This window comes from Petaurus breviceps, unplaced genomic scaffold (assembly GCF_028583685.1).
Source record: "Petaurus breviceps papuanus isolate PSGF00001 unplaced genomic scaffold, PetGlider_PUasm1.0 81, whole genome shotgun sequence".
NCBI lineage: Eukaryota > Metazoa > Chordata > Mammalia > Diprotodontia > Petauridae > Petaurus > Petaurus breviceps.
This window is the reverse complement of record NW_027186546.1, coordinates 5,762,758-5,787,281: the sequence shown is the minus strand read 5'-3', so window position 1 is coordinate 5,787,281 and position 24,524 is coordinate 5,762,758. Positions and strand designations below refer to the sequence as shown.

The window sequence follows — 24,524 nt, the reverse complement described above, 5'->3', positions numbered from 1 at the left end:
AGGAGTTGACTGTTAACAGGTCTGTCATGACCCCAGCTTCTATATTACCTGTTATATTTATAGCATTTCTCTTTATTAAACTGATCTTTCAAGGTATCATGTGATTATACTAGTGTTTGTTTCAGATTAAAAGATTTGAAACTCAAAGGCCAGTGTGTGACAAGTGGATATTATACCAGTACCACAGAGGACAATTACTAATTCATCAAGTTGGAATACTGGTCAACTTCTTAATGGAAAAAGGGAAAAGTAACTCCAGAAACCCTGTTATAGTGACATGTCATTATGGTCCAAATCTATTCATTCAACACATTTTTATGTTGTTATATTATTATTATTATTATTAATATTATTAATAATATAATACATAATATACCATTATATTATAACATATATATTTATATATATATTATATATATATCATAGACTTCAGTCATTGTATTGTGTAGGCTGGTTCTAATGGCATACAAAGTTGAAATATATTGATTAATCATTGCTTAAAAAATTCATACAGAGATATAAGATATACATTCTCACTTATGGCCAATGTGTTGCTGAACTATCCATATTTATTACAAGGTAGGCCTTCTCCTCAGGAAATGGGATGGTGGGGATAGACAATCGCCAGTGATTTATGCATACACATAAAAAGAATCAAAACATTTAAAAAGATACACAGAGTCACATTTTTAAAAGTCCAGAAGGGGATATAAACAAATAGAGCAATCTTATCACTTACCTAATTTTATGTGCAAATATATATAACTACATAAAAGTTTATAGTTTCTTTTATGTGTCATTTTTGTATATTGAGGTGTTTGTGAATGATTAAGTTCAATCTAAAAATAAAATTTGATTAAAAATAGCAGAAAATAACTTTCTGAATAAGTATTTCTGAATAAGTGATTCAAGCTAAAAATATAAAGAAGTTCAACCTTCTAGAAGGAGTTAACCCTTTTAAGCAGTACTTGTATTTCTTGTTAATTAAATCATTTAACTTCTTTGGACCTCAGTGGTCTTATCTGTAAGGGGGAGGAGTTTGGCCACATGATCTCTTCTAGTTCTGACATTTTGTGAATCTATGTCTTCTGATTCCTAGAATAGTGATCCTAATAAAAAGGTTATTCTGGGTCAGAAAAGTTATCTATACATCTAAGTAATTAGACCCTTACAGTAGCACTGAGAGATGGTATGTAGGATAATATGGTTATCCTCTAACCAATTCTAACTTACCTTTAATAACTGAATATAGCTCCTAATTAGCCTCAAATGTTTCAAGCTGGCCACCTGGGAACACATGTTTTAGCTCACGAACTTCTTTTTATATAATCCCTAAAATAGCTATTTCCTATACAAAACAATAGGAAATAAATTCAAGTTTTGGTTCATCTACATAGCAGCTTGGGTAGTATTTGAAACACAAACTCATCCAGATGATAATAGCTGATTTGTCTATATTATATAGAATTATGCTTTAAAGGAAGCTAGGGACTCATAGTTGTGGAAGCAATAAAGGCATACATTTCAGGCACTGAGGTCAATTTGTATAACAGCACAGAGATGAAATGTCAGTTCAGTATACATGAACTCAATTCAATTCAGCAAATGTTTATTGAATGCCTACTATGTGTCAGGAACCATGCCAGGTACTGGGGTTATAAAGACAAAAATAAAACAGTTCCTGCTGTTAAAAGAGATAGGCCAGTTTGACTGCAATGGAGAGTGTGTGAAGGGTAGTAATAAGATTCAATTCAGTTCAGTCAACTTAAATTATTTTCCATGAATTAAGGTAAATTATTTCTATGACTCCTCAGAGACAGCTATTATTGTCTTTATGGGTGTTTATAAATTCATCATTAATTTTGACCATCTTCAGTTATTAAAGTCAGGTTTTTCCTCTTTTCCTTCTCATGAAGATGAACATTTTCTCCATTTTCCCATTATTGGAATATATTGCGTGCTTTTGTATTTTCCTAAATGTTACCAGAAACTACTATTGTTAAAACAAAGAGACAGCTTTTCTCCATGTCTTTATCAGATGAATGAACTTAATCTTTGACAATCTTTTAAAAATCATTTTCTTGAAAATTGATAAACAGATATATCTCTCTAAATCAGGTTTCTTAATAGTCTGTTTAGATCTGGTAATTTCTTAGCATACATACACACCCTCAGTTATCTAATTCATTGATCTCATATTTCTTTTGCTTATAAATAGTTCCACTTATCCTAGCTGTTTGGATTGTTATCTATGCATTCCCCATATTGATTTTGTTTATGTATGCATTTTTGGGGCCTTTTTTGGAGGGGAACAGCAGGACAATTGGGGTTAAGTGACTTGCCTAAGGTCACACGGCTAGTAAGTGTTAAGTGTCTGAGGTCACATTTGAGCTCAGGTCCTCCTGACTCTAGGGCGGGTGCTCTATTCACTGTGCCACCTAGCCATGCCTATGTATGCATTTTTAAATTTTTGGTTTTGTTTTGTAATCTCTCATGACTGAATATAATGCTTAGTATTTTTCAGTGTTCATCTTTCTACCCTCTGCTCCCCCTCCTCCCGCCTCCTCTCCCCCATTCCTAGACTAGTCACCCTATTAATAATGCTATTTTGGTAAAACATTGAAAAAAAACTTCAATAGAGTCCATATACTCAGTGTCAAAAATGGCTATTTTCTTCTTTATCCTTTAAGTATTCCCCAGGAATTCTAAATATGCATAATAAAGCTTCTAGAGAGAAATGCTTGGGTTAAAGTTCTTCAATCAATAGTTCATATTTATGAATAGATTCCCTATTATCTACCTGACTCTCATGAAGCTCACCATCTAATGTGAGGGATGACATGCAAACAATTATGTACAAAGTAGTTATGTGTAGGATAAAGAAGATATGGTCAACACATAGAGGATACTAGCTAATGCTAAGGGAGGGCTCAAGAAAGGCTTCTTGTTAGGAGGTGGGATTTTAGTTGGGACTTGAAAGAAACCAGAGAAGCCAGGAGGTGGCGATGAGGAGGGAGAACATTCTATTCTTAGGGGACAACCAGGGAAAATGCTGGGAGCTGGGAGATGAAGTGTCTTGTTTGAGGAACAGCAAGGGCTGCCAGCGTCCCTGGATTACAGAGTCGTGGAGAGGTGGGAGTAGGGCAGAAACAGTTTAAGGTGTTATTAGACTGAAAAGGTAGGAGGAAGGGGAGTAAGAACTACACTGTCTCAGAGAAATGTTTCAGGGAAATGTGTGGTTTAAATTAGTTTTTAAAATTCCATATGAAGCCATAGAGAAGCCACATAGTAACACTAGAGGAGTACTGGCTTTGGAGTCCAGAAGACCTGGTTTCAGATTCTTGCTTTACCCCCACTGCCGGTGTGATCTTTGTTAAATCCCTTGTCCTGCCTGGGTCTCAAATTTGCTCATCTTTGAAATGTGGGGATTCAACCTGATGACCTTTGAGATCCCTTACATATAGCTCCAGAACAATGATCTTTTGATTTCCAGTGGGGAGCTATTTTCATTGTCTCTTATAAATAGTATATAGTCATAATGAGAGTTTTAGATCATGTGTAATTACAAGATTTTAATCCTTGAGAAGGGCTGAGAAAATGTGGTGATATAGAGCATTGGTGTAAAACACCGACCAGAACCAGATTAAAATGTAATTGGGAAATATTTAGCAATATAAAAGTGCAATAAAATGAAGATAATATTATATTTTAAAATAAGTCAATATGTGTCAGGAAGGGATTCTTATGTATGAGATTATTGGCTCTATTTCTATTTGAGTCAGATACCATGATTGTAGAGGATAAGGAATGGGAAACAACTATTTAATATTAGATGAAAAAAATCTTGACAGAGAGGAAAGTATTTTTAATGCTATAAGTAAGGATCTCTTAGTTCTCTTTCAGTAGATCTAATACTGAATAAGATTTTTTTTTGGACTCTTCATATCTGTTATCTTTATCCTCCCTATTTCCTTTTCATTTTTATTTCCTACCTCTAAAAAAGAATAATGATAGCTTATAATTCTGAGGTTTTAAATAATTTTACATACTTTATTTTGTTTGATTTCTTCTGTGGTTAATTTTTAAACAATGTTTTCATCAAATCTTAATATTTTAAAGCAAGTTGAAACATTGGAGATCATTAGACCAAACATCTGATTTTATAACTCAGGAAGCTGAGACTGAATCTGCTGCACCCAAGATGACATAACTAGTTAATGGCAAAGTAGGGTAAAACATAGGTTTCTGTTATGCTCCTTTTGTTATTACTTCTCTCTGACATAGGGTCAGTCTTTCTTCTGATGCAAATGGCAAAGCAATTTGTTTCTCACTTTTTGTGATTCTTTTTTTTAAATTATAAAAAAATTTTTTTTTAAAGCGATCGGGGTTAAATAACTTGCTCAAGGTTACATGGCCAGTTATTTCTGGGTGTGGTGCTGAGTATCTGAGCCCGGATTTGATCCCCGGGTCATCCCGACACTGGAGCCAGTTCTCTTACTTGCTGAGTCACCTGGCCACCCCTAAGCAATTGGGGTTAAATAACTTGCTCAGGGTTACACGGCCAGGTGTTTCTGGGTGGGTGCTAAGTGTCTGAGCCCGGGATTCGATCTCCAGATCATCCGGACACTGGGGCCAGTGCTCTTACTCGCTGTGCTACCTGGCCACCCCTTGTGATTCTTTTCAACAGCTTTCCATAAATTCTCCATTGAAGATCTAGCAAACATACTGGAGACCTTCTTGTGTTCTTTTAACATGTCATAGATGTGAGTTCAGCACTTGGTTTGTCAGTATGTCAGGAAAGGAATAGGAAATAAGACCAGAAGGGCAGATAGACCAGAAGGCAGACTGTTTACTATAGGTACTTGAATTCCAATATGAGAAGTTTGGACTTTGCTTCTGAGGCAGTGTGGGAGCTATTGCAATTTTCTTTTTGAGCAGAGGAATGACATCATATCTGAGCTTGAAGAGTATTAAACTGACAATATTATATGAGATAAATAGTTGGAGGTTGCATGAGTTGTTTTTCATCTCTGTTTTCTCAGCATCTTGGACAATATCTTCTTACATACAGCAGGAACTTACTAAATGCTTATAAAATTGAATCATACTAGAGGCAAAGAAATATTAGGAGATTATTGCCTGCCTAGGTGACAGATAATAAAAATTTGAACTAGCAAAGTGGTAGTAGGAATGGAAAGGAAGGATGAAATTAAAGATATTAGTGATTATTGACTAGTGATTATTGAGTACCTTTCTGTAGCTAACAGACTAAATCAGAATTGTTTCAGTGGCAACTATAGTTTTCTAATTATGTTTAGTCTTTCATGGGAAATGCCTTGAAGTAAATAACCTTTTGATAAACTTATATAATCACAAATATAGTGGATTGGCAGTTCTCTGAGCATTTTTATTAATACCTTGTTTCTTCCCAAGCTGACTAATATTGTGAATAATTGTATTTTGGAAATAACACAAAACTGAGATTTTCTTAAGTATGATAAGAATTCCAGGATGTTTAAAAAAAATCAGTGTTGTATTTGCTAATCTTCTGCTAAATCCTGGATTCATACAAACCAGGTTTAATGCTAAGGAAGGCCTGACTTTTAAAGGAGGATTGTTGTGCTTTCTTGTGACTTCAGGTTAATTGTATCCCTATCCCAAAGTAAAATTCTGAGGAATATCTCTAAAATAAAACTTATGTGTGTCTTATGTGTTGGGTCTTCCCAAAAGGAACTAATAACCTACTTTATTAGAAAGGTAATCAGGGTACAAAATTGACACCAGATATGGGGACAAATGCTTAAAACACAAAAGACTTATATGTTAAAATTTAAAATATTAAACAATAACTCATCACATTTACTTTGCTCTCCCAACAATAAAGGCAACTTTATAGAGCTGCTGAATGTGTATTTCACATTTACCTCAATTCTGTACTGTATAGGCAGCTTCCACAGACCAGATCTGCCAGTCAGGCATGGTCCTTTATGGTTCAGGATGATGCTGTTAGTGATCATAGTCTGTTAATGGTCACATTCTTTTTTTTTTTTTTTAAAGCAATCGGGGTTAAGTAACTTGCTCAAGGTTACACGGCCAATTATTTCTGGGTGCAGTGCTGAGTATCTGAGCCTGGATTTGATCCAGGTCATCCTGACACTGGAGCCAGTGCTCTTACTCGCTGAGCCACCTGGCCTCCCCTAAGCAATTGGGGTTAAGTAACTTGCTCAAGGTTACATGGCCAGGTGTTTCTGAGTGGTGCTAAGTGTCTGAGACCGGGATTCGATCTCCAGGTCTATCTCAACACCGGAGCCGGTGCTCTTACTCGCTGTGCTACCTGGCTGCCCCGTCACATTCTTTTTTGAGAAGCAGTATAGTTACAGAAATTACTTCCCATCAACATGCCAATATTTACTTGGCAAACCTTCAGGATGACTTATCAAAGAAACATCCATCTCTCAGTATCTTTGATTAATCATCACAGATGATATACCCAGGGTGAAAACACAGAGGCAAAAATGTATGCCAGAAATTCATGCTGTCCTAGGCAAGCACATATTCTCTTTGCTATGTGTCTGTAGATGATATTACTTGCCAGGGGCACAGAAGGGAGAGAAATTCCTTCTTCTCTTTTCCTTTACTGAAAGACCAAGGGAGAACTGGCATAATCCTAAAGGAACAAGCTCAAAACTAGTGGTTGGTGGTAGTGTCTGCAACTTTTCTACATCTGATACAGTTTTTTTCCCCTATAACTCATATGGAAGTGTGTGTGTGTGTGTGTGTGTGTGTGTGTGTGTGTGTGTGTGAGATTAAATTTTCTCACTCAGTCAGAAATCACTTTTGAGTCAATACTTCTGTCATGGGGACCACAGGACCAACCAGCTAGGAGCTGCTAAGTCACAAACTCCTTTAGCAAGAGGCCAGAGTTAATGCCCAGCTCCATGGGAGATGCTCCAGGCTGATCTCAATGGGTTCCCCTGTCTACTCTGCTTCATTCTCAAACTTCAAATTTATAGAGTTATATTCTCTTTATTTTATGTAACTTAAACTGGTACCATAATCTTAGCTTACCCTAACTATTCAACCTTATTTCCTACTATTATAGGCTTTTCTCTCCTGATCCGGTGTGTTCACCATTCTCTGCATACCACTGCCTATTCCATCCTGAGCTCCTGCCATTTATTCTGTCAAGAAGACCTTTCCTCATTCCCTATATGCATCCAAATAATATATTCATTCTTCAGTGTCCAGCTCAAGTGCCCCCTCTTTGATTACTCCAATTCATACTAATCTCACCCTTCTCTGAATTTATATGAGCACTTTTCTTATACTATTAATATTAACTCTTATTGTCTCATGTAGTCTCTATTATATTTCATGGCTTTTTGCATAGCTGGATTATAATACACATGGCAGGAACCACTTTTGTATCTCTCATAGCTACTAGCAAAGTGCTAAATGCCTAGATAGTAGATGATTGATAAATAACTCATATTTCTATAGTCCATTAAACTTTACAGGATACTATTCTCACTGCAAATGTGTGAGATAGTATTATTACCCTCATTTTAACAAATGTACACTTAAGGGTTTGAGGCTAAGTTTTAGTCCATTTCTGCCACTTATATTTCTGCACATTTCAGTGGGATTGTGACTTGCTCAAGGTCATGTAGTTAGCAACAGAGATGGCACTTAAACCTAAGACTTCTAGCCATTCATGTATATTCTTTCTTAATTTTTTTTATGGTAAGCCTTTTTAATATTTGAAATAGGTGTAGTGCTTTTAATTTTTTGTTTCCAATGTCATTTCTATTTTATTTAATAATTTAATTATTAGTATTTTTAAATAATTAAATTTTGAAGATGTCTATATTTTTAAATATAATATTCTATATTTTTATTGTTCTATAAATGTTGCTGATAAATCTCTGTTTGCAGGTCATGGCTCTTTAGGGTGTCATGGTAACCTGGCTGAGAATCTTTAGGTTAAATCGTATTTTTCTCTTTCCTTGGAGTATTTTGAATAATTTCTTTGTGTTCTTTTACTCTTCATTTACTGTGTTTTGCTTCAGATATTAAGAAAAAAATTGAAGCATCCCTAAACATTTTTTACTGACTTAAAATCTTTTGTAGTCCTTAACTCATATGTAGTTTGAAAGACAAGCATGTACTTATTATCTGTAGCATTAAGAAGTTTTCTAATAATGATTTGAATAATATTTTCTGTTATTTCTCAGTGTTATAAATTCTTTTGGATCTTAAACCTATGGGACCAGTGATAATTTGTGTTATTTCTTTAAGCTAGAGGGAGTGTGTGTGTGTTAAATGAAGTAAAGAACACCACTGAAGTTATCATGAATCTTGAACATTTTGTATAAAAGTATATATTTTTATTCATTCTAGGAATCAAATATTTTAAGTCCAGTGCAAGATGGAACCAAGAAACCTCAGATTGACAGTAATAAGAGCAACAATTACAAGATTGTAAAGGAGGTTTGTAGATGTGAAATATTTTCCACATTAGTTTATCACGTTTTGGTAACAGCATACAATTCTGCTTTATATTTTCTATTTTAATTTTTATTTGGTGTTTTCTTTTTCCCCAGATTTTAATCAGATTAAGTAAACTCTGTGTCCAGAATAAAAAGTGTCGGAATCAGCATCAACGTTTGCTTAAAAACATGGGGGCTCATTCAGTGGTGCTGGACCTTCTACAGATACCCTACGAAAAGGTTAGTTTTAGCTGTTTATAGCAACATATATGAGCATGTATGTGTATCTTACTTCAAAAGTGATCACATAAGGATTAAACTAAGGCATTAAGGAGAATAAAGGAAATAAAAAAAGTTAACCTGTGTTTATCATACATGCCATTTTAAGTCTTTAATATAGAGGGATTAACATATGGTATATTTATCTATTACAAAGTCAGCTCTAATATTTCTCACCTCTCTAAAGCCTTTTACCTTAAGATTTTTAAAAACTTTTTTCTACTTTAAGCTTTCCTTAGTTTCTACTATTGAATTGTTTAGAGACAAAAGCAATTAAGATAAAAATAATGAAAAAGCTCACAGAAATATCAGATATCAGTATAGCTGATGTTTTCTTCTAACAAGCTATTGTGCTATTGAAGAGATTTGAGGTGAGGTGCTGCCATTCTTGGGCTAGCTCCTGAGACTGATGTGGGGGTTCAGCATTTATTCATAATAAGTATTTGAAATGCCTTAGGGAGCACTTTAAATGAATTCAGTCTGAATAGTGGAAGAAGAGATGACAAGAGATCTCCTTTTTAAAGAGGGGAATTATGGACATTTTTTGTTGTTGCTTATTGATTATTGAGGTTAATTCGAGGCAGAATAGTGTATAGGTGCAAGGCTTGGTGTCAGGAAGACCTGGGTTAAAATCCCACCTCTGGAACTTAATAGCTTTGTCACCTTGGGTAAATCATTTAACCTCAGGTAACTTCCTAGGAATTAACCCATGAGCTTCCATAGGTTAGTAGAAGGAGTTCCCATACAAGAGGTTCCCTGTGTTAAGAGATCCTTAAGAATTCAGCATATTGATTTGTGAAAGTAATATCTCTTTAGTATTGGCAAATAGTATTATGGAATCTCTATATAATAGTAAAAAAATAGAATCATTAGTTCTTGGAGGTAATCTAGACCCATCTTTCACCCAATCAATGTAGGAATCCTTTCTAATATATCTCTGACAAATGGTCAGCATTGTAAACAGTAGCATAAGTGCCTCATGTAGTGCTTTGTTCTGGCTTTCATATTATTTCTGATGGCCCACATATTTGAGAATAATTTTCTCTCCCATTTTTGTAGCTATTCAGATTTGGAATTTCTGTTCAGATTTCTAGTTGTGTTACCAAATTTGTTCCAGTTGATAGTGTTATGGATAAACAAACATCTATCCAGGTCATAAAGTCTTTGAAGAGTGGGAATAAACAATGAAGAACTATGTGTGACTATGATGAATGACTACTTTTTTTCCTTATGGTAAAAAATGGATCCTGCACTTATATCTTACTCTGCATTTATAATTAGTTGCCAAATCTTGCCAATTCTACTTTTGTGACATTTCTCACAGTCGACATTTTTCTGTACTCACACAGCTTTCACCTTAGTTCAGGCCCTCAATCACCTCTCTCCTTGGTTATTACAGCTATCTTCTAAGTGGTCTCCATACCTGAAATCTCTCACTTTCCTGGAATAGGCACACTGTTGCCAAAGTAACTTTCCTTAAGTGTAAATCTGACAGTTTGGATCACTTACTTGCCTCCAGGGTAAAATATAAATCTTTTGTTTCACTTTTTTTTTTTTTTTTGCCTTTTGAAGGACAATTGGGGTTAACTTCCCCAAGGTTACAGGGCTAATTTTTTTTGTGTGGGTGTTAAGTGTCTGAGGTCGGAACTGAACTCGGGTCCTCCTGACTCCAGGGCCGGTGCTTTACTCACTGTGCCACCTAGCTGCCCCTTTTGTTTCACTTTTAAAAGCACTACACGTAGCCCCAAACCTCTTTTTCAAGTCTCATTGGACATTATTCCCCTCCTGCACTTTATGATCCATCCAAATTTGCTTATACAGAAAGGAGTATCTACCTTCCATGACTGGAGTAAACAACTTCTTTGCATCTATTTCATAGAATTAGTCAATAAATTTTTATTAATTTCCTACTATATGCCAAGCACTGTGCTAAGTTTTAGGGTTACAAAGGCAACAAATAGTCCCTGCCCTCAAAAAGCACACAGTCTAATGAGGGAAGAAAACATGCAAACAACTATGTACAAATAAGATATATATAGGATAAGTTGTACATAATCAATGAAGGGAAGGCACTAGAATTAAGGGGGGATGGGAAATATCTTCTTGTAAGTGGGCTTTTCTATGGTATTTGAAGGAAGCCAAGGCAGTCAGGGCCCTGCTAGGTGCTGCAGTAGATTATAGTGTCAGACCTGGAGCCAGGAAGTTTCCTCTTTGTGAGTTCAAATCCAGTGTTTGAAACTTACAGCTATGTGACCCTGGGCAAGTCACTTAAACCTGTTTGCCTAAGTTTCCTCATCTGTAAAATGAGCTAGAGAAGGAAATGTCAAACCACTCCAGTATTTTTTCTAAGAAAATCCCAAATAGGGGGTGGGTAGGTGGCACAGTGAATAGAGCACCGACCCTGGAGTCAGGAGGACCAGGGTTTGGATCTGGCCTCAGACAACACACACACACACAAACTAGCTGTGTGATCTTGGGAAAGTCACTTAACCCCAATTGCCCTACTCTCCCCCCTCCAAAACAAGCAAAAAAACCCCCAACAACAACAACAACAACAAAGAAAACCCCAAATGGCACCACAAAGAGTCTGACACAACTGAAAAATGACTAAACAACAGCAATAAAGGTAGTTAGGAGATGTAGATAAAGAGGGAGAGAATTCCAGGCATGAGGGACAGCCAGTGAAAATGCCCAGAATTGGGAGATAGTGTGTTTTGTTCTAGGGACAGCAAGGAGGCCAGTGTCACTGGATCTTAAAGTTTATGTATGTGGGAGTGGTATGGAAAGGATGGGTGTAAAGGGTAAGAAGAATGGAAAGGTAGGGAGCAGATTATGAAGAGCTTTGAATGTCACATATATAATTTCATATTTTATCCTAGAGGTGATAGGGAGCCACTAGAGTTTAAGATGTAGCTTAGGCATCATCTTCTGCATGAAGCCTTTCCTGATCTTCCAGGTGCCAGTGTTGTCCTCATCCCCTGAAATGACCTTGCATATATTTGTAGTTATTAATTTTATATTGATGCGGTTTATGTTATTATAGGTACTGTAATCTCTCCATTAGAATGTAAGCTCATTGCAAGCAGGCATTATTTCTATTCTTTGTACTTTTATCCACAGCACCTACTTGAAGCTTAATAAATACTTGCTGATTAACTGATTAATTACTGAAAAGTTTATAGATATAATAAAATGCTGCTTTCTTTATATTTCCTTACTATTTCTCATTATATATAATTATTATATGTTTCCTTATATTTCAACCTTTTAATCTACAGTCTGATGAAAAGATGAATGAAGTGATGAATTTAGCTCATACATTTCTACAGAATTTCTGTCGGGGAAATCCTCAGAATCAAGTTCTTCTCCACAAACATCTCAATTTGTTTTTAACTCCTGGTGTAAGTATTTAATGACATCTAGTAAAGGTATCAGTATATTTATAGGACATTGGGTTTGGAATCAGAAAGGCCGTCAAGGTTAGCCCTTTTATTTTACAGATGAAGAAACAGAGGCCTGGTTAGATAAAATGCTTTGCCTATGCTAACATAGTAGTAGCAAATGGCAGAACCAATATTTGAATGTAAGTAACCAGACTTAAAATTCCAACCTTTTTCTGTTGTGCCATGTATGCTGAAGATTATAATTCCTTCAGAATATAGAACGATATGTCTGAGACTGTTCTAGACTCAGATAACTAGTGAGACCTAGAAAAGGTTAGTCATTTAATCTTTGGCAGTAAGGTAATGTAATCTAACATATTTGGAATTATAATTTCAGATCATTTAGTATATGATACAAAATATTCACAATTTTAATTCAGTTCCCTCATTTCAAGCCAAACTAGAATTAGTATAACATACTTATTAAAATATCACTGAAGTCCCAAATCTAAAAGTAAATTTGCCATTCAAGGAAAAAGCAGTAGAGGCATAGGAGGAAAAATATTACTTGCCTTTATTTGAAATCTACTAATTTTTATCACTTCCAAATTTAGACTTTATTTGTAAGTCCTCTATCCATCCTCAGTGATAAATTTGAACTCCCTTCATTTTGTTTAAAGAAATAATGTAAAAAATTAGAAAGATAGTATGAACTTTACCTGGCCAAATGCAACCTCACTCACATATACAGAATTTGTTGCCTCTATAGAAAGGTTATGCCATAATAAAGAACTTGCCCCAAATTGTTATAAGTAAAATTGATATAGAAGGAAGGGTTACAAGTATTATCAGATTTGCTTAATCTGTAAATATGTCTACTGGCCATTAGGGAAGCAGAAACTAAATTTGTAATATAGGAAGCTAAATGAATCTCAATAATAGTGTAGTCAGCTTGCCAAGTTTTATGGTGTTAAACCAGCTGCTTCTGTCAGGCAATGTTATTTCCTCCAAATTACTTTGTGTATTCAAGTCTTTTATGGCTAGCAATCTTGTTGAATTGTACAGACCTGCATGGAAAATTAGTGTGATTTTGCATAAAGAACAAGCAAGCCATAAAACAGAGAGACGTGCTCACCAAAGGTGTTTACCATTGTTAGGAAGGAGGGGCTCCACATAGATGGTGAGGTACCCCAGATGCTCCTGTTTATGGAAAACATTTTGCTGATTGTTTTAAGGCTTAGAATACTGTAGCCTACCTAAATGAAATTCATAATCAGTCAAAATAGCTTGACCTGACTACCCATATGGGAAAAACCAAATGGATGATGAATTCCTGTTGTTCAGATTATGATGCCTAATTGAATGGATAATGTCTAGAATTAGTCTGGTAGTGTGTGTGTGTGTGTGTGTGTGTGTGTGTGTGTGTGACAGATACTGCAGAATGATAATGAATGGAGAATTAAATAGGAATAATAGAGTAGCTGAATTGCATTTGAGAAATCGAACAGCATGTTTAATGATCTCAAGTTTCTCCCCAAAACAGAAACCCATATTTTGAACTCCAATATTGTTCCTCTGCAAATTATGGAATGCCACAATCTCAAAAAAAATCATAATTATGGGTCATTCAAAGGACAATGGAAATAGGCATGGTGGACATACTAGAGAATATATAGATCATTAAATTGATATATAACCCAAAATGTTAGTGTGCTAGTCATAGTGTGAAAGTAAGAGATAGTCTAGGTGCTTCACAGGGCCCATCTAATTTCAGTAGACCTAAAGAAAAGCCTCAGAACTTTAGGTGGTGGAAAGATGCATAAGAGGCACAGGGGTTGTGAACTGGACCATTTGAGAGAGTACTTATAATGATGAGGTCACGAGTCCATCCAATTATGTAACAAAAATGTTCACATAAAAAGGGAAAGGTGTAAAATTAGAAGTGAATATTGAGTAGAAGGATCCCAGTCTTAATTGAAAGAGTTTTGAGTTCTATCTCTGCCACATTAAAAGGTGCTGTGAACTTGGATTTCAACTCATTGAGTGAGCTTATATATATAAAATGGGAATGATCATGAGAATCTGATGGGATGATGTCAGTCTAGCACCTTATAAATGCATGTTATGTTTTTTCATCATGTCAGAATTACAAGTCCTTTTTCCTTGCCTTTTAGCTTCTTGAAGCAGAAACGATGCGACACATCTTCATGAACAATTACCATCTGTGCAATGAGATTAGTGAGAGAGTTGTGCAGCACTTTGTACATTGTATTGAGACACATGGTCGCCATGTAGAATACCTGAGGTTTTTGCAAACGATTGTAAAAGCAGATGGCAAATATGTAAAAAAATGCCAAGATATGGTGATGACAGAGGTATGTTCACCGTTTCTATTTAATCAGCTTCATACAGTCTTTCATATGTGTTAGTTTTGTTAACATAGGAAAACACTGAGTCTTGTTGATTTATAAAATAGGATTATCTCAAAATGGGAAATACTTTGTGATGTGTATTTGTCATTAATCTAATGTGGGACAGTATGTTTTGGATTGATTCCCTGCTTTCTATGAAAGTTATTATTCTTTGTTTATTTAAAATTTTTGTATTGTAAAACATACTAAAACTTTAGGAGGCTGCATGAGACCAGTGGCTATCCAAATAGATTTCTTTAGTGTAGTTTTTTTTTACTGATGACAGTAGAAAAACTATGATATGTTGAACTCTGACTTTTATCTAATGTTTCAAGTATAATAATTATGCCCTTGGAAAAATAATTTTTGTTTTGTCCTATTTGCGAAAACATATAATTTTTAAAAATATGAATCAGGCAAATGCAATGCTATCAGTGATTTAATAGTTATATGCTGAATTTTTTCCTTCATACTCTTCAAAAATCCTTGTTAGTATCCAGTGTCAAAGTGTGCTAAATGACAGTTATTCACTGAATTTTATCCCTTTCATTATTAGTGAGATTTTTTAAACCTGTACTGGACACTTAGCTACATTGACCTAGTATCCAAGCAACATCCTAGGAATGAGAAGTGAGCCACTTTAATAAATACTCAACTTTTTTTTTTTATCAAATGCTTTATTAACTTCTAGTTTATATCTTTCATTTCCGCAAGATTTTGAGTTACAAATTTTCTCCCCATTTTTCCCCCTACCCACCACCCCAAAATAGTGATCTCACTGGATATCCCCTCCTCCAATCTGTTGTCTCCCATATCTTCTCCCATACCCCCTCTGACTTTCCAGTAGGGCACGGTGAATCTCTTTGCCCCAGTGCCTGTATATCTTATTTCCCAGTTAGGTGTAAAATAATATCAATAATAGTGTATATATTTAAACATTTGATGTCAAAGCTTTGAATTACAGATTCATTCCCTTCCTCCTTCGTCATCCACCCTTATTGGGAAGATAAGCAATTCAATATAGATTGTACATGTGTAGCTATGCAAAACATTTCGATAGTGGATATATTGTAAAAGACTGACTATATTTCCCTCCCTCCTATCCCACCTCCTACTTGTTCTATTCTCTACTTTGATCCTGTCCCTTTTCAAAAGTGGCTGCTTCCAACTTCCCTCCCCCCCAGCCTACCCTCCCTTCCATCATTCCCCCTCTCATCCCCTTTCCCCCTACTATCCTGTAGGATGAGATACCCTATTTAGTGTGTATGTTATTCTCTCCCTAAGCCAAATTCAATGAGAATAAGGTTGACCCATTCCCTGTTGCCTTCCTGTTCTTCCCCTCCATTGTGACCATTTCCCCTTGCCTCTTCTATATGAGATAGTTTACCCCATTCTGTCTCTCCCCATCTCCTCTCATTATATTCCTCTCTCACTTCTTAATTTCACCTTTTAAGTATAATCCCTTCCTATTAAATTGGTCCTGTGCCCTCTGTCTATGTATACCTGTACACATATATACACACAATCACATATTATTTCATACGCCCATATACCCTGCTATATAGACAAGTATGTGTGTGTGTGTGTGTGTATACATACATGACCATATTTTCCCTTGAAACATGATACTCATTTTTTCTGGGTAGGTGATTCTTGGTTTTAATCCTGGCTCCTTTGACCTATAGAATATCATATTCCAAGCCCTTTGGTCCCTCAGTGTGGAAGCTGGCAGATCCTGTGTTATCCTGGTTGTGTTTCCACAATATTCAAATTGTTCCTTCCTGGCTGCTTGTAATATTTTCTCCTTGATCTGGGAATTCTGGAACCTGCCTATAATATTTCTAGGAGTTTTCTTTTTGGGATCTTTTTCAGGAGGTGATCGATGGATTATTTCAACCTCTTAGATTCTTTCAACCTTTTCAAACCCTCTGGTTCTAAAAACTCAGGGCAATTTTCCTTGAGAATTTCTTGAAGGATGATTTCTAGGTTCTTTTTTTGATCATGGCTTTCAGGTGGTCCAATAATTTTTAAATGATCTCTCCTGGATCTATTTTCTAGGTCAGTGGTTTTTCCAATGAGATATTTCACATTGCCTTCTATTTTTTCATTTGTTTGGATCTGTTTAATAATATCTTGATTTCTCATAAAGTCACTAGCTCACGTTTGCTCCAATCTAATTCTGAAGGAATGATTCTCATCAGTGAGCTTTTGAGATTCTTTTTCCATCTGGCAAATTCAGCTTTTTAAAGCATTCTTCTCCTCATTGCCTTTTTGAGCCTCTTTGGCCATTTGAGTTAGTCTATTTTTTAAGGTGTTATTTTATTCAGTCAGGTTGTTGACTGAATAAAAAATCATTTTATAATTTTCTTGCATTGTTCTCATTTCTCTTCCCAATTTTTCCTCCACTTTTCTTATTTGATTTTCAAAATCCTTTTTAAGTTCCTCTGTGGCCTGTAACCAGCTCTTATTTTTCTTGGAAGCTTTTGGTGCAGGCGTTCTGACTTCACTGTCTTCCTCTTGTTCCATGCTTTGATCCTTTTTGTTCCCAAAATAGGAGTCTAATGTTGGCTTCCTCTGTTTGCTTTGCTTCCCTTGTTTACTCATGTTGCCACTCAATTACTTGACTTTTGGACTTTTTTGCCACAGTAGGACTCTGTTACCAGACAGGGGAGCTTCGTATCAAACGCTGGGGTTTTCTCAGCTGCCGAAGGTATTAGTTGGGTGCCCTCTCTGAAGCCTCCACACACTCAGGCAAGCTGGTCACCTACCCCAGGACCTCCACCCTAGACTGCAATCCAGATCCAAGCAGGTTAAAGCAAGAGTGATTACCCCTCAGACTGATCGCTTGATCCCCCTACATTCTGCAGGCCAGGAGCTGTAGCTGCCAGATGGCAACCTCCATGGCACCTCAGCAGCTTCTCCCTCCAGGGGATAAAGGTGGACCTCACTCCCAACTATTGGATCCCAAAGTCCACGCTGCACTGACCTCTCACTTTGTCTTTACCTCTATGGGTTGATAATTCTGGAAACCACCACAGCTGCTGGTGATCTGAAGTCCCTCCAGCTGGCGTCTGGACAGGCCTGCCCTGAGACCAAAATCTCCAGCTCAAGCTGTGCTGGGGTCAGCTCGCAGAGTGCTGGGCTGGCTGTTCTCAGCAGGAGGTTAACTTCTCTGTGTCATTGTGTGGGTTTTGTAGCTCCAAATGTTCAGAGTCACCTTTTACATGAATTGGAGGAGGTGGGAGCTTGAGGCCTGTGGAAGGCCTGTTTCTACTCCGCTATCCTGACTGCACCTCCCTCAACTTTTTTTTAAAGTAATATTTTTCTCCCAGTTACATGTAATGACAATTTTAAACATTTATTTAAAAAAACTTTTGGGTTTCAAATTTCCTCTCTCCCTCTTTCCCCTCCTCTATCCCTGAGGCAGTAAGCAATTTGATATAGGTTACACATATTCAATCATGCAAAACATATTACTATATTGGTCATGTTGTAAAAGAAGACATAGACCCAAAGGGGGAAAAACACAAAAGAAATCCAGAAAGTGAAAAATGGTATGCTTTTATCTGTATTCAGATGCCATCAGTTCTCTCTATGAATGTGGATATCATTTTTCATTATGTGCCCTTTGGAACTATCTTGGATCATTGTATTTCTGAGAAAGCTATGTTATTCACAGCTGATACGTACAGTAATGCTGTTACTTTGCACAGTGTTCTCGCTTCATTTTGCATAAGTTCATAGAAGTCTTAATAGGTTTTTCTGGAATCATCCTGCTCATGATTTCTTATGGCACAGTAATATTCTATGATAATCATATACCACACCTTGTTCAGCTGTTTCTCAATTGATGGGCATCTCCTCAATTTCCAGTGCTTTACCACTACAAAAAGAGCTGCTAATAAATATTTTTGTACAAATAGGTCCTTTCCTCTTTTTCTTTTTTAATCTCTTTGGCATGTGGGCCTAGTAGTGGAATTGCTAAATCAAAGGGTATGCACGATTTGATAGCCTTTTAGGCATAGTTCCATATTGTTCTCCAGAATGTTTGGATCAGTTCACAATTCTACCAATGCCCCAATTTTCCTACATCCCTTCCAACATTTATCATTTTCCTTTTCTGTCATATTAGCCAATCTGATAGGTGTAAAGTGTTAGCTCGGAGTTGTTTTAATTTGCATTTCTCTAATCAGTAGTGATTTGGATCATTTTTCATTTGACTATAGATAGCTTTGATTTCTTCATCTGAAAACTGCCTGTTCACACCCTCTGACCATTTATCAAGTGGGGAATGACTTGTATTCTTATAAATTTGGCTCAGTTCTCTATATATTTTAGAAATGATGCCTTTATCAGAGATGTAGTATAAAAATTATTTACAAGTTTTCTACTTTCCTTCTAAGAATCCTGCTTGCATTGGTTTTGTTTATGCAAAAACTTTAAAATTTAATATAATGAAAATTGTCCTTTTTACAACTTGTAATGCTCTCATCTCTTGTTTGGTCATAAATTCTTCCTTTCTCCATAGATTTGACAAGTCAAATATTCCTTGTTCTCCTAAATTGCTTATGATATCACCCTTTATGCTTAAATCCTATACCCATTTTGACCTTATTGTGGTATAGGGTGTAAAATGTTGGTCTACCTTGTTTATGCCATAATGTTTTCCAGTTTTCCTAGCAGTTTTTGTCAAATAGTCAGTTTTTGTCCCCAAAACTGAGGTCTTTGGGTTTATCAAACACTAGATTACTTTGGTCATTTACTACTGATTCTTGTGTGCCTAATCTATTCTACTGATCTACCACTCTATTTCTTAGCCAGTGTCAGATGGTTTTGATGATTGCTTCAGTTTGAGATCTAATATAGCTAAGCCAACTTCCTTCATATTTTTAAAAATTATTTTTCTTGATATTGTTATAATTTCTTCTGTCTCCAAAAAGAATATTTGATAGTTTGGTATGGCCCTGAATAAGTAAATTAAATTAGGTAGAATTGTCATTTTTATTATTCTGGGTTGCTACCCTTCATTTTTCCAGCTATTTAGGTCTGGCTTTATTCTTGTGAGAAGTGTTTTGTAATTGTGTTCCTGGCTTTGTCTTGGCAGGTAGATTTACAAGTATTTTATATTGTCACCAGTTATTTAAAATGGAGTTTCTTTTTCAATCTCTTGCTGCTGGGCATTGTTGGTAATATATAGAAATGCTGTTGATTTATGTGGATTTATTTTATATCCTGCAACTTTGTCAAAATTATTAATTATTTCAACTAGTTTTTTAGTTGATTCTCTAAGTATATCATTATATCATCTGTAAAGAGTGATAGTTTTGTTTCCTCATTGCCTATTCTAATTCCTTCAATTATTTTCCCTTCTCTTATTTCTGTAGCTAATATTTCTAGTACAATATTGAATAATTGTCATGATAATGGGCATTTCTGCTTCACCCTTGATCATATTGGGAAGATGAAAGCTTATCCCCATTATAGATAATGCTTGCTGATGGTTCTAGATAGATACTACTTATCATTTTAAGGAAAGTTCCATTTATTCCTGTGTTCCCTAGTGTGGTTTTTTTTTAAATAGAAATTGGTGTATTTTGTCAAAAGCTTTTTCTGCATCTATTGAGATAATTATATGATTTCTGTTGGTTTTGTTATTTATATGGTCATTTATACTGATAGTTTTCCTAGTATTGTCAGCCCTACATTCCTGGTATGAATCTCTCCTGGTCCTAGTGTATGATCTTGTTATATATTGCTGTAATCTCCTTGCTAATATTTTGTTTAAAATTCTTGTATTTATATTTGAATATTTGTATATTCAGTATTCATTAGGGAAATTGGTCTATAGTTTTCTTTCTCTGTTTTGGTTCTTTCTGGTTTAGATATTAGCACTATATTTGTGTCATAAAAGGAATTTGATAAAGCTCCCTTTTTTGCCTATTAATGGTTTATATAGTATTGGAATTAATTGTTCTTTAAATGTTTGGTAGAATTCTCTTGTGAATCCATCTGTCCCTGGAGATTTTTTTTTTTAGGGAATTCATTGATGGCTTGTTCAATTTCTTTTTCTAAGATGGGGCTATTTAAGCATTCTATTTCCTCCTCTGTTCATCTGGGAAATTCATATTTTTGTAAATATTCATCCATTTCAGTTAGATTGTCAGACTTATTGGCATCCAGTTTGGCAAAATAGCTTCTTTATTGCTTTAATTTCCTCTTCATCAATAGTCTTGAATTTACCCTTTTAATTTTTGATCCTGTTAATTTGATTTTCTGCTCTTTTTTAAAAAAAATCAAATTAACTAAGTGTTTGCCTCTCCCCATAAAATTAGCTACTAGTTTTATTTATTAGTTCCATGGTTTTCTTACTTTCAATTTTATTAATCTCTCCTTTGATTCTCAGGATTTCTAATTTGGTGTTTAATTGGGGATTTTTAATTTGTTCTATTTGTAATTTTTTAAAATTGCATGCCCAATTCATCAATTTGTTCTTTCTCTGTTTTATTGATGTAAAGCATTTAGAGATATAAAATTTCCCTTAAATACTGCTTTGGTTTCATCCCATAAATTTTGGTATTTTGTCTCATTGTTGTCATTTTCTCCAATGAAATTATTGATTATTTCTTTGATTTGTTCTTTGACCCACTCATTCTTTAGGATTAAATTATTTAGTTTCCAATTAATTTTTAGCTTATCTTTTCACAGGCCTTTATTAGATATAATTTTTACTGTATCATGATCTGGAAAGGATGCCTCTGATACTTCATGGCAGTGTTATCTTTGGCAAGTTATTTAATTTCCTTGTAACTCATTTTTCTCATGCAAAATGGAGGTGGTAGACTCAGTGGCCTCTGAGGTCTCTTCTGGTTCTAAATTCATGATCCTATTATCTAATGTTCTAGAATTTTACAAGAAATTTAAGTCTGGTTTACTGACTTGTACTTGAAAAAAAATTGGGGAGAGATGCAAATGAAAACAACTCTCTGGTTTTACCTCATGCTCTGCAAATGGGCATAAATGACAAACAATGGCAACAATTAAAGTTTGATTGGCAATTAAAAGATAGACACATGAAAACATTATTGGTGGAGCTGATGATCCACAGATGATCCAGACATTTTGGAAAGCAATTTGGAATTATGCAAATAAAAGTCCTAATATATCCATGCTTTTTGAATCAGAGACTCCATTCCTGAACTTATACCATAAATGAATTTATATTTATAATGATATTTAAAATAATATTTATAGCAGCACTTTTTGTGATAGCCAAGAGTTACAAACAAAATAGATTTCCATAATTTGGGGAATGACTAAACAATTTGTGGTACATGAAAGTAAGTGATCATTACTGTGTTGTAAGAAGTAATGTTTGTAATGAATACAGAGAAGTATGAAATGATCTATAAGCAGCAATGCAAATTGAAGTAAGCACAGCCAATAAAATAGTATACACTGTAAGTAAAACAATTTAAAGGGAAAGAATGGTTATGCAACAACGCATTAAAAATAAAAGTAATAAAATGATTAATATCAAGTGGGAGTCAACGAGGAGATGGGAATATACCCTCAATCTATCACTTTGTGGTGGAGGTGGGAGGTGCACAGGAGTTATATATTAAACATGTTTTCACATTTTCTCAATGTATCAATCAGTTCTCCTCCCTACTCCCTAATCTGTGTACCAGTTTGGTGGAATTTGCATAGTTATTTTGCCTGTGAATGTATTTTTATATAATATTTGTCTTTATCTTTGTTTACTTAGTTCATTAAAACTTATGTTGCCTATGTGTGTTACAAAGAGTTTTGCATACTTCAGAGAAGATTGTCTTAAATTTAAAAAAAAGAATTCTAAAAATCTTATTATTTCAGCTTATAAATGGAGGTGAAGATGTGCTGATATTTTACAATGATAGAGCATCATTTCCCATCCTTCTACAAATGATGTGTTCTGAGAGAGACCGAGGAGATGATAATGGCCCTTTAGCTTACCATGTAACACTTGTGGAATTATTGGCAGCATGTACTGAGGGAAAAAATGTATATACTGAAATCAAGTGCAATTCTCTTCTGCCCTTGGATGATATAGTGAGAGTAGTAGCCCATGATGACTGCATTCCTGAGGTAAGCCTTAGAAAGCTAAAGAATTATCATGAATAAAAAATAAATGATACTTTTAGAGCTATAGTAGTATTTGTAGAAGAATAAAGTCACTCAGGATATTGGTTCTTACTATATTGTGCTTGTTCTTCAGTGGCATAATTAAAAAAATAGTTGAGATCTTTCAAAAACAGTTTGCTTTTCAGTAATATAGTTAGTGACAATAGAGCTATGTAATAGTGATTGCTCTTTTATTAAACATTAAGTCAATTTCTTGCATTCTAAGGATTACTTAGTACGACATGTGCAGACATTCTGCACTTATTAAACCTTTAATTTTTTTGTAACATTAAAACACTGTCTTGAGAAACACAAAAATAGATTCTCTTATGTGGATTTCATTTTTTTTTGCATAGTAAAATAGCTATTACTTATGTAGTGACACCTGAGTTTAGAAATAATATAGAATTATAAACTATATAAATAGATTCAAGAAATTATCTAAAAGCAGACTGAGTTTATGCTATTCTTTTGAGTATTTGTATCTTTGTTCAGATATAAGGTTTATATAATTTCATCATTAAGGGATAAATGTTAGAAAAGTTATTCTTTAAATTAGTGAGGGTACTCCCTCTGTCAATAGAAATCTTTACCCTTCCATTCATTAGTGTAGAATTTTGAGTTGCTGTGGACAAAAAACAAAATCATCACATCATTGCCAACTTTGTGGTAATTAGAAAAGATATATGGGTTTTTCTTTTTTTTGGAAATCAGCTTTTAAATTTTGGCTATTTTTTTCTTTTTTTGATATAATACTGATTAGAATATTTTCTGTACTTTAAGGCTGAGCTCAACTCCTATCTCTTCCATAAAATTCTAGTCCTAATTAATATGCTTTGAAATATAAGAAATATAATCTATAGCACATGATTTAGCATACCATTATAGACTCTTAGATATTCTTTTCTAATTTTATAATAGTCATCTTCCCAACAAGATAATAAGCTCTTCATGAGAAAGTACCATGTCATTTGTCATTTTTATATTTCCTAAGAGTGCCAAACACAGTTTTGGCCCCATTATAACTACAGAATATATTTTTCCCACTGATTGTTCATGAGATTATAAAAAGGAAAATGAATGAAAGTTAGAAATAGCTGGTCAAGTTAGTGAGAACTTCAAGAAGGTTCTCTTTGCCACTCACCTCTCCTAGTGTCAACCCAGTAAGGGGAACCAGAGACGAGAAAGTTATCACCATAGGAAAAGGGAAAAAGGACATTTCCTTTTTAACTTGTAGGTAACGTCTTAAATATTTTATGACAGTCATTCCTTGCATTTAAACATTGTCTTCCCTGGGGTGGCCAGGTGGCTCAGCGAGTAAGAGCACTGGCCCCAGTGGTGGGAAGACCTGGGGATCGAATCTGGGCTCAGATACTTAGTACCACACCCAGAAATAACTGGCCGTGTAACCTTGAGCAAGTTACTTAACCCCGATTGCTTTAAAAAACAAACAAAAAAAACCCCATTGTTTTCCCAGCTATATTTTAAATTCCTTGAACTTCCATCTCTGACATTTTTATATTCTTTATTGCTTAGAGTGCAGTTACACATATCAGTTACTCAATAAATACTTATTGATTAACAGCCTATCATAGCAGAATCACACAGCAAAGTAGAATCAGTAAAATCTGAGTTCAAGTCACAACTTCCCTCAGCTGCAGTTTTTTATTCATAAAAATGGAGGTATTATATAATAGCACCTACCTGCTAGAGTTACAAGTATCAAATGAGAGAACATGGAAAGTGCTTTTTAAACCTTAAAGTGTTTTTTATACATACATACATACATACATACATACATA

General features: G+C 35.0%; 1 protein-coding gene across 4 annotated transcripts in view; it reads left to right on the top strand.

Annotated features, from left to right (window-relative positions):
* LOC138176119 (inositol 1,4,5-trisphosphate-gated calcium channel ITPR2) overlaps positions 1-24,524 on the top strand; it is a 529,530-nt gene that overhangs the window by 245,196 nt on the left and 259,810 nt on the right. For all 4 annotated transcript variants that reach the window (XM_069106877.1, XM_069106875.1, XM_069106876.1 and 1 more), the window contains exons 27-31: positions 8,401-8,490; positions 8,604-8,729; positions 12,047-12,169; positions 14,326-14,526; positions 22,435-22,686. In XM_069106877.1, coding sequence (XP_068962978.1) covers positions 8,401-8,490; positions 8,604-8,729; positions 12,047-12,169; positions 14,326-14,526; positions 22,435-22,686 — 792 coding nt within the window. The remainder of the gene's footprint in view (positions 1-8,400; positions 8,491-8,603; positions 8,730-12,046; positions 12,170-14,325; positions 14,527-22,434; positions 22,687-24,524) is intronic.